Source organism: Aotus nancymaae, unplaced genomic scaffold (assembly GCF_030222135.1).
Source record: "Aotus nancymaae isolate 86718 unplaced genomic scaffold, 86718_ANA_hifiasm-v0.15.2.pri h1tg000028l, whole genome shotgun sequence".
NCBI classification, from domain to species: domain Eukaryota; kingdom Metazoa; phylum Chordata; class Mammalia; order Primates; family Aotidae; genus Aotus; species Aotus nancymaae.
In genome coordinates this window covers 37,643,819-37,656,850 of record NW_026988441.1, presented here as the reverse complement: position 1 = coordinate 37,656,850, position 13,032 = coordinate 37,643,819, and the positions used below count along the sequence as shown (strand labels likewise).

Here is a 13,032-nt window from a genome sequence, read left to right as displayed (position 1 = left end):
TTCCAGGCTAGACTGGACTTCGGGCTGAACCTAGGTGAACTCCCTCCCTGCAGTTGAGCCCCAGCTTCAGCCTGAAACTTTGACACCCACTCGCCCCCCCGCGCCCCCACCGCATACTGAGGCTTAATCTCTGGTTTAGGCCGCCGATCTGGACTAGTCCTGACTCCGGATTGGACCTGAACCCTGGATTGCTAATCCGTCTGGTTACGCCTCCGACCTCAGTTTGAGACCCAGTCCCCACCGTGGTGCTGACCTGGGCTGAACCCTAATTCCAGTTTGAGTCTGACCAGAGTTGAGCTCAGAATTTTGCTAGGCTGAGCCCCCATTTCAGACGAGCCACTGAACTCACTGCATTCAATTGCCCAACTACGATCAGACGTTTTCTAGCTCAGAAGCCACCAGCAGGTGGGGCCAGGTCCCAGCAGAGCCATCAGTCCCAAAGCTCTCCTCCTGGGTTCCCCCGTATCTCTCTGTCCTGGGATCCTGGGTGCTCTGTGTAAGGGGAACGTATCCTCAAGGGACCCCCTGCAAGACGCCCCGCCTTCTCTGTAGCTACAGAAAGGGCCAAAAGCTGGAGAGAATGGGGGTGGGAATCCCCGGTGCCTCCTCTCCTCTTTCATCCCAGCACCTCAAAGGGATTTATAAGGTGTGAACAGACTTTTATGGGAGAAGTGACAAACTTCCCTTCCCCTGGGCCCCAGACGTCTGGGGGAGGGGCGGAGTCGGAATCCCAGGGGCAGTACTGAGAATTCAACCAGATTCAACCTCCATGGATGAGACTGGAAAATGGACAGATGCAGGCGCGAACTGGACCGCAGCTGGGGAAGGGCCTGGGCCTCGCATCCCAAGGACAGCCCGTCCTCAGTTTCCCAGCGGAGACTCTGGGGGAGGGAAGGCAGGATGCGGTGAGGGAGCTAATGGACCCGGCCTTGGCGGAGGCGCGTCCCGGGCTGGATCGAAGTCCTCATCCGCCCTGTGGCCGGAGGGACCAGACCATTAGTGGGACGAACCTAGACGCCTGGAGCCGGGCCGTCTCGCAAGAACGGGGTGACCTCAGGATCCCCCTGCAACGGGGTTGAGGAAAGACTCCTTGGGTTTGGAGTTTTAGTGTCTTGGCCCTTTAAGGAATAATCGCGGAGAAAGGGGAAAAGGAGATAGGAAAAACCGTTTGGAGCAGGGAAGGAAGATAGGAGGATGAGAGGGGTCCCAGGGTCTTGGAAAAATGGGTGGGGGTTCTTTAAGGGGTCGGTCCAGCGGCGTCTAGTGGCACCTTTGCTTTAAAAGGGGGCGGGGGGCGTCCGTTGGGCCCCGCCTTCTCGGGGCCCCGCCTCTGAAGCGCAGGGCTTGGGCTCCGCGCGGGCGGGGGCGTGGCAGAGCGTCCAGGGGGGCGTGGACAAGCGTGCAGAGGGGCGTGGAAGAGTCTGGGGTAGGCGGGGCCGGGCGGGGCGGGGCGGGGCCAGGCGCACCGCCCTCGGCAGAGTCTCCCCGGGGAGGGCGGCGGGCGGCGGGGACCGGGCGCGGTGGTGGCTGCGGCGGCAGCGGCGGCGGGAGCAGCATGGATTGGGGCACTGAGCTGTGGGTAAGTCCAATCGTCCCGCCTCTAAGTTCCCCCTTGCTGGGGTCCAGGCACCCCCGCTTTTGTCCCCAGCATATCTTAGCGGGGGCTCCGCGCCTTTCCCTTCCACCGACCCGTGGATCCCCGCCCTCCACCCTTCGCCCTCTCTCGGAGTTTATCTGGGAGTCTCAGCACGTTCAGGGGCAAAAAGCGACTTTCCCGGACCGGCGTGGGGAAACTGAGGCACAGGGTTGGGAGTGAGAAGGGCAGAAGGAATCCTGGGACCAGGCCGGGCGGCTGGGAGAGGTCACCTATTTTGGGCGCCCTGGCGGGGCAGGCGGCTTATCTTACGGCCCCTGGGTCCCTGCCCGTCGTCCTCCTGTCCGGCAGAGAGGGGGGAGGGGACCCTCTGGTCACCCTGATCCCCACCCACGTGGAACTTAGAAGTCCTCTCCGCCCTTTTCCTCGCCATTAATTAACACCTAGGGGCTGGGGACGCTCCTGGAGGGGAAGGGGGATGCTAAGCTCGGCTTGACCCCCCTCCCTGGCTTCCCCCTGCTCGCCCCAGGCCCAGGGCGGGACCGCCCACTGGTCACCTCTATCCTCAGCCCTGGAAGCCCCAGAAATTTCCCCCTATCCTAGCCGGACCTCTGACCCCTCCCATTCCTGGGGGCGGTGGAATCCCTGAGTTCTTAGTGCCGCGGGGGTAACCAGACTGCCATCCCCTCCTCCAACTTTGCAATTTCTTTTGGAGGTGTAGTGGGGTCAGTGGGGGAAATTGAGTCACTCACTGGGGGATCCTGGGAGGCAGGGAGATTCAGAGAACCTGGTGCCTGCCCCCTGGCCACTCAGGGGCCCTCAGTCTGCGAGGAACCCTTCCCCTCTGGCCTAGACTCAAGTTGGGCTGGCCGGATTTTCCGGAATCCGGGGGGATTAGGGGAGCCTGAGCTGAGGGAGTGGCCCTGCCCCCCTTCCACGCCCCTCTTGGCAGTCTTAAGTCGGAGACCCCCCATCTCCCGGCCGGGGTGGCTGGGGCCTGGGCGCTGTTCTCTGGCCCTTCCCGGGAAGGCGAGGGGGTTCCCGCCAGTTTCCTGCCTCCCCCCCCCGCGCCACGCCTGGGCGGCGCCGGGAAGCCACTCCTCCTAGGAGCGCAGAGCCTTGGGGCTCCCTGGGAGTCTGGTCGGCGAACTGTGGGGTCCCAAGATCTTGACCCCGGCCCCTCTCCCCTCCTCCCCCACCATACCCCCTGCCAGGATCAATTCGAGGTGCTCGAGCGCCACACGCAGTGGGGTCTGGACCTGTTGGACAGATACGTAAAGTTCGTGAAAGAACGCACGGAGGTGGAACAAGCTTACGCCAAGCAACTGCGGTGAGACCCTGGAGTGGACGCTACGGTGGGCGCTGGGCACGCCTGGGGCGAGGGGTAGGGTGGGAGGGCTGTGGGCTCAGCCCTCCTCCCTCTGTCTCCCCTTAGGAGCCTGGTGAAAAAATATCTGCCCAAGAGACCTGCCAAGGATGATCCTGAGTCCAAGTAAGGTTGGAGAGGGGCTGCAGGGCTAGATTTGGTGGGGGAGGACGGAGCATGGGTCTCCCTTCCCCTCCCTCGGCTGGGACACCCCACTGCTCATCTCACTTCCTCTCTAGAGGTGAGAGCTTGGATGTAAGATGCGGGATTATCTGGGTTGGAATCCTGAGTCCACTACTATGTAGATGAATTGCCTTGGGCTTGTGACTCAGGTTCTCTGCCTCTATTTTCCTTAACTATTAAATACTGAGGCCCCAGCAGTTACCAAGGCAGTCACTTTAGGCAGATGACTTTTTTGTTTTGTGCCTCTATTTTCCTCTTCTGTGAAATGGGATGATGATGATTGCTCCAGCTTTGTAGGGCTTGCATGAACACGAGCTGAGTTAAAAGTGTGCAGTCCGTATTAAAATAAATGTCGTGAGGAGCATTTGACTTTACTTTGAGTCCCCAGTTCCAAAATCGAAAAAGCCCTGGAAATGAAGTTGTGTTGGTTACTTATTTGGCGGCAATCTCTGACCTGAACTAATTTTTTTGGGTGGGGGACGGAATCTTGCTCTGTTGCTAGGCTGGAGTGCAGTGGCGCCATCTCAGCTCCCTGCAACCTCCGCCTCCCGGGGTTCAAGCAATTCCCCTGCCTCAGCCCCCCGAATAGCTGGGACTACAGGCATGCGCCACCATGCCGGGCTTTTTCTTTTCTTTCTTTCTGGTATTTTAGTAGAGACAGAGTTTCACCATGTTGGCCAGGATGGTCTCCCATCTCCTGACCTTGTGATCCACCTGCCTCGGCTTCCCAAGGTGCTGGGATTACAGGTGTGAGCCACCGCGCCCGGCCAATTTTTTTGTTTGTTTGTTTTTAAAGGCAGAGTCTCACTCTGTTGCCCAGGCTAGAGTGCAGTGGCGCGATCTCAGCTCACTGAAACCTCTGCCTCCCAGGTTCAAGTGATTCTCCTACCTCAGCCTCCCTAGTAGCTGGGATTACAGGCACCTGCCACCATGCCCAGTTAATTTTTGTATTTTTAGTAGAGATGGGGTTTCACCATGTCAGCCAGGCTATTAATTATAGTTTTGATTTTTATCCCACGTGAATGTTAATCCCTCTCATTGTTTTAAAAAAGAAAAACAGATAGGGTGTTTGATTACAAAAAGCTATCCCCAACCCCATGGAAATGATGCATAAAAGATGATATAAGCCTTGTACACCATCTTTAAAAACTGGAAAATTCTGGCCGGGCGCAGTGGCTCACGCCTGTAATCCAAGCACTTTGGAGGCCAAGGCGGGCGGATCACCTGAGGTCGGGAGTTCAAGACCAGCCTGACCAACATGGTGAAACCCCGTCTTTTTCTTTAAAATAAAAAATAAAATAAACCAAAAACTGGAAAATTCTAAGTTCCAAAATACATTCAAGGTCCAGTGCGGTGGCTCACACCTGTAATCCCAGCACTCTGGGAGGCCGAGGCAGGAAGTGGTGGAGTTCAGGGGTGATTGGAGTTTGAGACCAGCTCGGGCAATGTAATGAGACCTCATCTCCAATTTAAAACATTAGCCAGGTTTGGTGGCGTGTGCCTGTGGTCCTAGCTGTTTGGGAGGCTGAAGTGGGAGGATCACTTGAGCCCAGGAGTTTTGAGGCTGCAACGAGACAGGATCTTGCCACTGCACTGCAGTGGGGTGACAGCAAGCCCTGTCTCAAAAAAAAAAAAAAAATGCTAGGGTGGTCACCTCTAACAACAACAACAACAACAAAATGCATTCTACTCAAAGGTTGGGGTTAAGGAATATGGACCAGAATTTGTCATCTCTTCAAGGATGAAATTCTTGAGGCTAGGCTGGGCGCGGTGGCTCATGACTGTAATCTCACTTTGAGAGGCTGAGGCAGGTGGATCACGAGGTCAGGAGTTCAAGACCAGCCTGACCAACATGGTGAAACTCTGCCTCTACTAAAAATACAAGTTATCTGAGTGTGGTGGTGCACACCTGTAATCTCAGCTACTCAGGAGGCTGAGGCAGGAGAATAGCTTGAACCTGCGAGGCAGAGGTTGCACTGAGCCAAGGCTACTGCACTCCAGCTTGGGCAACAGAGCAAGAAATTCTTGGGGCTTAACCCTTTTCCATCTGGAGGTGCGTCCTGGGGCATCAGCCTACTGGGGGGGGCCTGACTCCCTGTTCCACGATTCTCATCCTACCCCAGATTCAGCCAGCAGCAGTCCTTCGTACAAATTCTCCAGGAAGTGAATGACTTTGCCGGCCAGCGGGAGCTGGTGGCCGAGAACCTCAGTGTCCGTGTGTGTCTAGAGCTGACCAAGTACTCGCAAGAGATGAAACAGGAGAGGAAGATGGTGAGGAACCCTCTCTCCAGGTCTTGCAAAGGGCTCCTGCTGGAACCCTGTTGAGCCTTATCGCTCTTCTTTCTGTAGCACTTCCAAGAAGGACGCAGGGCCCAGCAGCAGCTGGAAAACGGCTTCAAACAGCTGGAGAATGTGAGTGTGCAGAGGCGGCAGTGACTATGGCCTGGAGGCAGGGGGGAGGGTTGCGGATCGTGGAGTCAGGCAGCTGCCCTCTTTATCGGACCTAGCCCTTCCCTCCCCCATAGGCTTCCAGTATGCCCTTGTCCCCTACTTATGGGTGACATCCCAACAATCCCTGAAAGCTGGCTTTCCACCCGCTGTCTTTGGGATGGTAGCTCCTTCACTCTGGTTCTGTCCCCTACACAGAGTAAGCGTAAATTTGAGCGGGACTGCCGGGAGGCAGAGAAGGCAGCCCAGAATGCTGAGCGGCTAGACCAGGATATCAACGCCACCAAGGCTGATGTGGAGAAGGTGTGTGTGGAGGGGAGGCAGGGTCTGGGACAGACTTGGGGGAATCTGGGTGGGATGTGACCAGAACCTGGCAGTATCCTCCACCTCTGCATTCCGCAGGCCAAGCAGCAAGCCCACCTCCGGAGTCATATGGCAGAAGAAAGCAAAAACGAATATGCGGCTCAACTACAACGCTTCAACCGAGACCAAGCCCACTTCTATTTTTCACAGATGCCCCAGATATTCGATGTGAGTGCTCCCAGTTCTCAGACCTACCTTCCCGAAAGCCCCCAATGTTAACCAACTCCTACACATTCATCAAAACCCCAGCTGCAATGTCCCAGTCCCTAGATGGAAAGTGAATCAGAAACCGATAATAACAGTCAGATGCTGTGCTTTTAGTACAGCTGGTCTTCTTGCTGGGCATGCCTTTTACTTATTTGTTTGTTTATTTACTTCTATAGAGAGATGGGGCCCAGCTCTGTTACCCAAGCAGTGGCAAGATCACAGCTCACTGCAGCCTGGAACCCCTGGGCTCAAGCGACCTTTCTTTCTTCTTGAAATTCCTCCTTATTCTCCTAAGCTCCACCTCTAACAACCCTTCTGAAAGGTCTCAAATTTCTCCTCTTCTTTTTTTTATTTTTTGAGATGGAGTCTTGCTCTGTCACTCAGGCTGGAGTGCAGTGGTGCGATCTCAGCTCACTGCAACCTCTGCCTCCTGGGTTCAAGTGATTCTTCTGCCCCAGCCTCCCGAGTAGCTGGGACTATAGGTGCACGGCACCACACCTGGCTAAATTTTGTATTTTTAGTAGAGACGGGGTTTCACCATATTGGCCAGCCTGGTCTCAAACTCCTGACCTCATGATCCACCCAACTCGGCCTCCCAAAGTGCTGGGATTACAGGCATGAGCCACCACGCCCGGCCAAAGTTCCCCTCTTGATTTTAATCGAGTGCTCCACTCTCTGTCCCGGTCCCTGGCCTTGGGAATATCAGGGCTGGTTCCGCTTTTTCTTTAAATCCCTGCCCTCTTGTCTCCGTGGAGAAGCCTTTGCTGACCCCCTAGGCAGGTGTCCCCATCTGCCATCCCCCGGGCACTGTGTCTCTCCCCAACCACACTGGGCTGGAGTCTCTCTTCCCAACTCTGTCTTCCCCTCCAGACTGGCTTGGGGTTGAGGCCAGTGTGGAGCAGGGTCATAGTTGCAGAGTGACTCACTGTGCTTCTAGAACCTCTGTTAGCACCCCTGAGCCCCACTTGCCCCGTCCCTACAGAAGCTCCAGGACATGGACGAACGCAGGGCTATCCACCTGGGTGCCGGGTATGGGCTCCTGTCGGAGGCCGAGCTGGAGGTGGTGCCCATCATCGCCAAGTGTTTGGAGGGCATGAAGGTGGCGGCACATGCTGTGGATCCCAAGAACGTGGGTGCTGTTTTGGGAACAGTGGGCCGCGGGGTGGGCAGAGGGAGGTCCCCATAAGCAAGGCGCTTGACTTCACATCCCCTGTGCCCCTCCCCCAGGACTCCCAAGTCCTTATAGAGCTGCACAAGTCAGGTTTTGCCCGCCCGGGCGACGTGGAATTCGAGGACTTCAGCCAGCCCATGAACCGGGCACCCTCGGACAGCAGCCTGGGCACCCCCTCGGAAGGACGGCCTGAGCTCCGGGGCCCGGGCCGCAGCCGTGCCAAGCGCTGGCCTTTTGGGAAGAAGAACAAGGTGGGGGCCGGGACCCTTGGGATGCTGGGGGAGGACAGTGAGGTGGGGACAGTGGGGCCCCTACTGAGTCAGTCCCAGCCGCCTGAACGCTGAGTCCCGGGCAGGAATTTTCCTCCTGGCTGCTGGCCCGGGCTGGAGGGAAGGAAGGCGGGCGGGCCCATTGGCCTGGGAGTCCCCGGAGGCGAAGCGGGGGTGGGGTGGGGAGGTCTGTGGCGTCTGTCTGTTTGCTGCTTCTCGGGATGCTGGGAGAAGACCTGCTGGTGGAATTGAGGGCTGGCCTGAGGGCTGGTGACATCATCCCTGGGGACTCCCCGAGTTCCTCTCTCCATCCTGCTGGTGGGATCTGGGAACCACCCTGCACGTCCTGTTGTCTTGGCTGTTTGGATTTTCACAGAGCTTGGCACCCTTGGTTTATACCTTTGATTTACACCTCGGGGCCCTCTCGACTTAAACTTTCCTACCTCTCCTCGACTTACACCCGTGATCTCCAGGCTTAACCCTCTGACGCCCCCACCGCTCTCACCTTCCTACTTCCCGCTCCGCTCTCTGCTTGTGGCCTCTGTGGCCTCATACCTGTCTGAGACCGTGATTCCCGCATGCGTCTTCTAGACTGTCAGCCCCGAAAGCTAAGTGGACAGAGAGACATGTGCCCCCCTGCCTCCTGGACCCATGCTTGCCCCCTGGACATCACCTTCCAGAGACCTAGGAGATACCCGGGGGCCTGAGAGCTCTGGCTTTTGGGCTTACAGTTCAACCTCCTCACCGCCACCTTCCAGATTTTTTTGTGTCGCTCTTGCATGCGTTTTTCTCTGTGTGGTTGCGCATCCTGAGTTGTGGTTTTCTTACCATTTTTTTCTTTCTCCATTTTGTTTTTCCTTTTCTTCTTTGTTGCGTCCATCCGTCCATCCGTGCGTCCATCCCTCCGTCCATTCGTCCTCATTCTCTGCATCTTCCTACCCCCGCCCACCCCTTCAACCTATCCCCCTCCCCGCCCCCTGCCGGTAGCCTCGCCCCCCACCCCTCTCCCCCCTGGGGGGCCCCGTACCCTTGGCATTGCCTAATGGACCCCCGTCCCCCCGCTCCGGCCGTGACCCCTTGACCATACTGAGTGAGATCAGTAAGTCGGTCAAACCGAGGCTAGCATCCTTCCGCAGCCTTCGAGGCAGCCGTGGGGTAAGTGAGGCCTCGGGGCAGGAGGAGGTGGTGGCCCTAGCCTGCCCAGCGGCGGGTGGCGGGACCCTGGGCTCGCTTCCTGCCGCTGGCTGGGCCCCTCTTCCCTGGTTGCCCAACCCAGACCCGCTTTGCTCTGTGCATGGCCTCGCTGCCGAGAACCGTGGCTGGGGAAGGAAGTGAAATAGCTCAGACGTGTGCAGAGTCCAGCAGCCTAGACTCCTTGATCCCCAGTTCAACCCCATACCCACCTTGCAGACAGTGGTGACCGAGGATTTTAGCCACTTGCCCCCAGAGCAGCAGCGAAAACGGCTTCAGCAGCAGTTGGAAGAACGCAGTCGTGAGCTTCAGAAGGAGGTTGACCAGAGGTATGGTGGCGGGGTGGGGAGGGCAGGCAAGGAACGTGATGCAATAGTAAATGGATTCCATTTATTTATTACTATTTCATTTTTGTTATATTTTATTATTTTTCGAGATGGAGTCTTGCTCTGTTGCCCAGGCCAGAGTGCAGTGGTGCGATCTCAGCTCACTGCAACCTCCACCTCCCAGGTTCAAGCAGTTGTCCTTCCTCAGCTTCCTGAGTTGCTGGGATCACAGTTGCACGCCACCATGTCTGGCTAAGTTTTTGTATTTTTAGTAGAGATGGGGTTTCGTCATGTTGGCCAGGCTGGACTCAAACTCCTGACCTCATGATTCGCTCGCCTCAGCCTCTCAAAGTGAGCCCCCGCACTGGCCATTTTTATTTTATTTTAAGATAGGGTCTTGCTCTGTCACCCAGGCTGGAGTGCAGTGGTGCAATCTTGGCTCACTGCAGCCTCCACATCCCAGGTTCAAGAGATTCTTGTGCCTCAGCCTCCCAAGTACCTAGGACCACAGGCGTGCACTACCACACCCAGCTACTTTTTATATTTTAGTAGAGGTGGGGTTTCCCCGTGTTGTCCAGGCTGGTCTCGAACTCCTGACCTCAGGTGATCTGCCTGCCTTGGCCTCCCATAATGCTGGAATTATAGGCGTGAGCCACTGCCCTGGTCTATAAATGAATGACATCTAAATGGTATTCAGAGATCTCCCCAACAATCCCAAGACCCTGATGGTTTTACAGGTGATTCCTGCCACACTTACAAGAGACAGTTACTTCTTGACCAGGTGCAGTGGCTCATGCCTGCAATCCTGGTATTTTGGGAGGTCAGGGCAGGAGAATTCACCTGAGCCTAGGAGTTTGAGCCCTGCCTGGGCAACAGAGTGAGACTCCATTTCTACAAAAAATAAAAGAAATTAGCTAGGTGTGGTGGTTTGTGCCTGTAGTCCCAGCTACTTGGGAGGCTGAGGTGGGAGGATGGCTTGCACCTGGGAAGTTGAGACTGCAGTTAGCTGTGACTGCACCACCTGCACTTTAGCCCGGCTGCCAGAGTGAGACCCTGTCTCAAAAAAGAAAGAAACAGTTACTTCTTGTCTTACAAAAGTCCTTCCAGCAAACAGAAAAAGAGTGAAAGCTGTCAGCCTCTGTAGGCTGAAGAATCCTGATTCCCAAATCAAGAAGATTTGGCCAAGAATTCAAGAAGAGAAAATCGAGGGCTCATTTTACTTTATTTATGATCATAGATCCTAGCCAAGCAAATCCTTCGCAAAAGCCTAGCCAAGCAAATCCAGTGTTTAAAAAATAATACATCACTTTGGGAGGCTGAGGCAGGCGGATCACCTGAGGTCAGGTGTTTGAGACAAGCCTGACCAACATGGTAAAACGCTGTCTCTGCTAAAAATACAAAAATTAGCAGGGCATTGTGGCATGCACCTATAATCCCAGTTACTTGGGAGGCTGAGTCACGAGAATTGCTTGAACCCAGGAGGCAGTAGTTGCGGTGAGCCGAGGTCGAGCCATTGCATTCCAGACTGAGCAACAAGAGTGAAACTCTTGTCTAAAAAAGAAAAAACAACAAATTTTTTAAAAACTAAAAAAAAAAAAAAAATCCATCATCGGTTGGGTGTTATCCCAATAATGCAAAGATAGTTCAATATCAAAAAAATCTATCCATCTAGATCACCACATCAATTGGCTAAAAGAAAGAAAAAGCAGCATACGGTTATCTGTTTAATAGTTCAAACACATAAAATATTAACAATAAAAAAATCTGCCAGATTAAAAAAAATCTTTACTCTTTCCAAGCAACAAAATCTTCTTCCCAGTCCTGTTACATAATAGGAATGACATTTGCCACTTGCTAACAGGCAGCCAAATGGTATTTTGCCATTTGCATGTAACCTCTTGGACAGAATAGCTTTTATCGGTGTAAAGTTCCATTTAGAACTCTCTAGTTCCTGGGTGTCTATGGTGGAGGGGTTAAGGGTGCATGTTCTAGCGTCAGAACAAACTGGACTTGATTTCCAGCTTCATCTCCGAGATCTTGGGCAGCTTGTTTCACCTTTTAATTCCTGTTTCTTCATCTGTAAAATGGGTCAGGTGTTAGAATTGGAATGAAGTTGGCCGGGCGCAGCGGCTTATGCCTGTAATGCAAGCACTTTGCGAGGCCGAGGCAGGTGGATGGCTTGAGGCCAGGAGTTCGAGACCAGCCTGGGCAACATAAGGAAATCCTGACTCTACTAAAAATACAAAAATTAGCCAGGCGTGGTGACGTGCACCTGTAATCCCAGCTACTCGGGCAGCTGAGGCACAAGAATCGCTGGAACCCGGGAGGCGGAGGTTGCAGTGAGCTGAGACTGCACCACTGCTCTCCAGCCTGGACGACAGAGTGAGACTGTGTCTCAATAAAAAATAAATAAATAACTGGAAGTAAGTTGAGCTTAGGTCTGGCCTTTTCCAAAGATCTATTATAGTCGTGACTACCTGTATATATAGACATAGAGGAGACAGAGATGATAGACTAATGATAATGAAAACAGTATTTATTAATCACTTACTGTATTCTAGGCACTATTCTAAACAGTGTACATGGATTTATTTGAATTCTCAAGTTTTCCTGAGAGATTGTATGCAGAGTTAAGATCCTGACTGTCTTGTTTAGTGTTATATTTATCTTTCTGTTTTTTTTTCTTTTTGAGACAGAGTCTCGCTCTGTGGGCCAGGCTGGAATGCAGTGGCATGATCTTGGCTCACTGCAGTTTCTGCCTCCCAGGTTCAAGCAATTTTCCTGCCTCAGCCTCCCAAGTAGCTGGGACTATAGTCAAGTGCCACCATGCCCAGATAATTTTTATATTTTCAGTAGAGATGGGGTTTCACCATATTGGTCAGGCTGGTCTCGAACTCCTAACCTCATGATCCGCCCACCTTGGCCTCCCGAAGTGCTGGGATTACAGGCATGAGCTACGTCGCCCGGCCATATTTATCTTTCTTTCTTTATTTTTTCCCCATCCCTTCCTCCCCCTATTTTTTTAAAAATTGTTAAAAAAAAATTTTTTTTTTAATTGAGACAGAGTTTCGCTTTTGTTACCCAGGCTGGAGCACAGTGGCGCGATCTCAGCTCACTACAACCTCCACCTCCTTGGTTCAAGCAGTTCTCCTGCCTCAGTCTCCTGAGTAGCTGGGACTACAGGCGCACGCCACCATGCCCAGCTAATTTTTCCATTTTTAGTAGAGATGGGGTTTCACCATGTTGACCAGGATGGTATCGATCTCTTTACCTTGTGATTCACCCGCCACAGCCTCCCAAAGTGCTGGAATTATAGGCATGAGCCACCGTGCCTGGCCTTGTTTTAATTTTTTACTAGAGACAAGATCTCGCTCTGTTGTTCAGGCTAGTCCTGAACTCCTGGCCTCAAGTGATCTTTCTGCCTCAGCCTACAAAATAATTCTGGGATTATAGATGTGAGCCACCATGGCCACATCTATAAAACACAGTGTTTTATTTCTGATGCTTGGAATAATACTGGTATGCAGTAGGTACTCAGTGTGTAGATGAGTAATAGTGAGGATTTACCAAGTATCAGGCATTGTATTAATCCTCACAATGACCACGTGAGATATTTGGATCATCATCTCCATTTCCAAGTTAAGCAAACAGCAGCAGGGGTTTAGTTGATTTAAGCCAAGCTCACAGAACTAGGAAATACACTAAGATTCGAACCCAGGCAGTTGGGCACTAGACTTAATCACTGTCCTGCCTTGCTATTTGCTCCTTGATGCAAAACCCCTGTTTTTTCGCTTGTTAAATCACATAGAGCCCCTCCCCTGGCTCATGCCTCTAATCCCAGCACTTTGGGAGGCCAAGGTGGGTGGATCATGAGATCAGGAGTTCGAAACCAGCCTGGCCAACATGGTGAAACA

At 53.6% G+C, this 13,032-nt stretch overlaps 1 protein-coding gene across 2 annotated transcripts in view; it reads left to right on the top strand.

Annotated features, from left to right (window-relative positions):
• The first annotated feature begins 1,477 nt into the window (after window positions 1–1,477).
• The window catches only part of TRIP10 (thyroid hormone receptor interactor 10), a 13,919-nt gene continuing 2,364 nt past the window's right edge, over window positions 1,478–13,032 (top strand). Inside the window, exons 1-11 of one of the 2 annotated variants that reach the window (XM_012436051.2) lie at window positions 1,478–1,579; window positions 2,809–2,924; window positions 3,030–3,086; window positions 5,267–5,414; window positions 5,493–5,555; window positions 5,790–5,894; window positions 5,994–6,122; window positions 7,144–7,290; window positions 7,389–7,583; window positions 8,589–8,756; window positions 9,012–9,121. In XM_012436051.2, the coding sequence (XP_012291474.2) occupies window positions 1,556–1,579; window positions 2,809–2,924; window positions 3,030–3,086; window positions 5,267–5,414; window positions 5,493–5,555; window positions 5,790–5,894; window positions 5,994–6,122; window positions 7,144–7,290; window positions 7,389–7,583; window positions 8,589–8,756; window positions 9,012–9,121 (1,262 nt within the window). In that variant the 5' untranslated portion in view covers window positions 1,478–1,555. The remainder of the gene's footprint in view (window positions 1,580–2,808; window positions 2,925–3,029; window positions 3,087–5,266; window positions 5,415–5,492; window positions 5,556–5,789; window positions 5,895–5,993; window positions 6,123–7,143; window positions 7,291–7,388; window positions 7,584–8,588; window positions 8,757–9,011; window positions 9,122–13,032) is intronic. The other variant, XM_012436052.2, reaches the window with a different exon arrangement.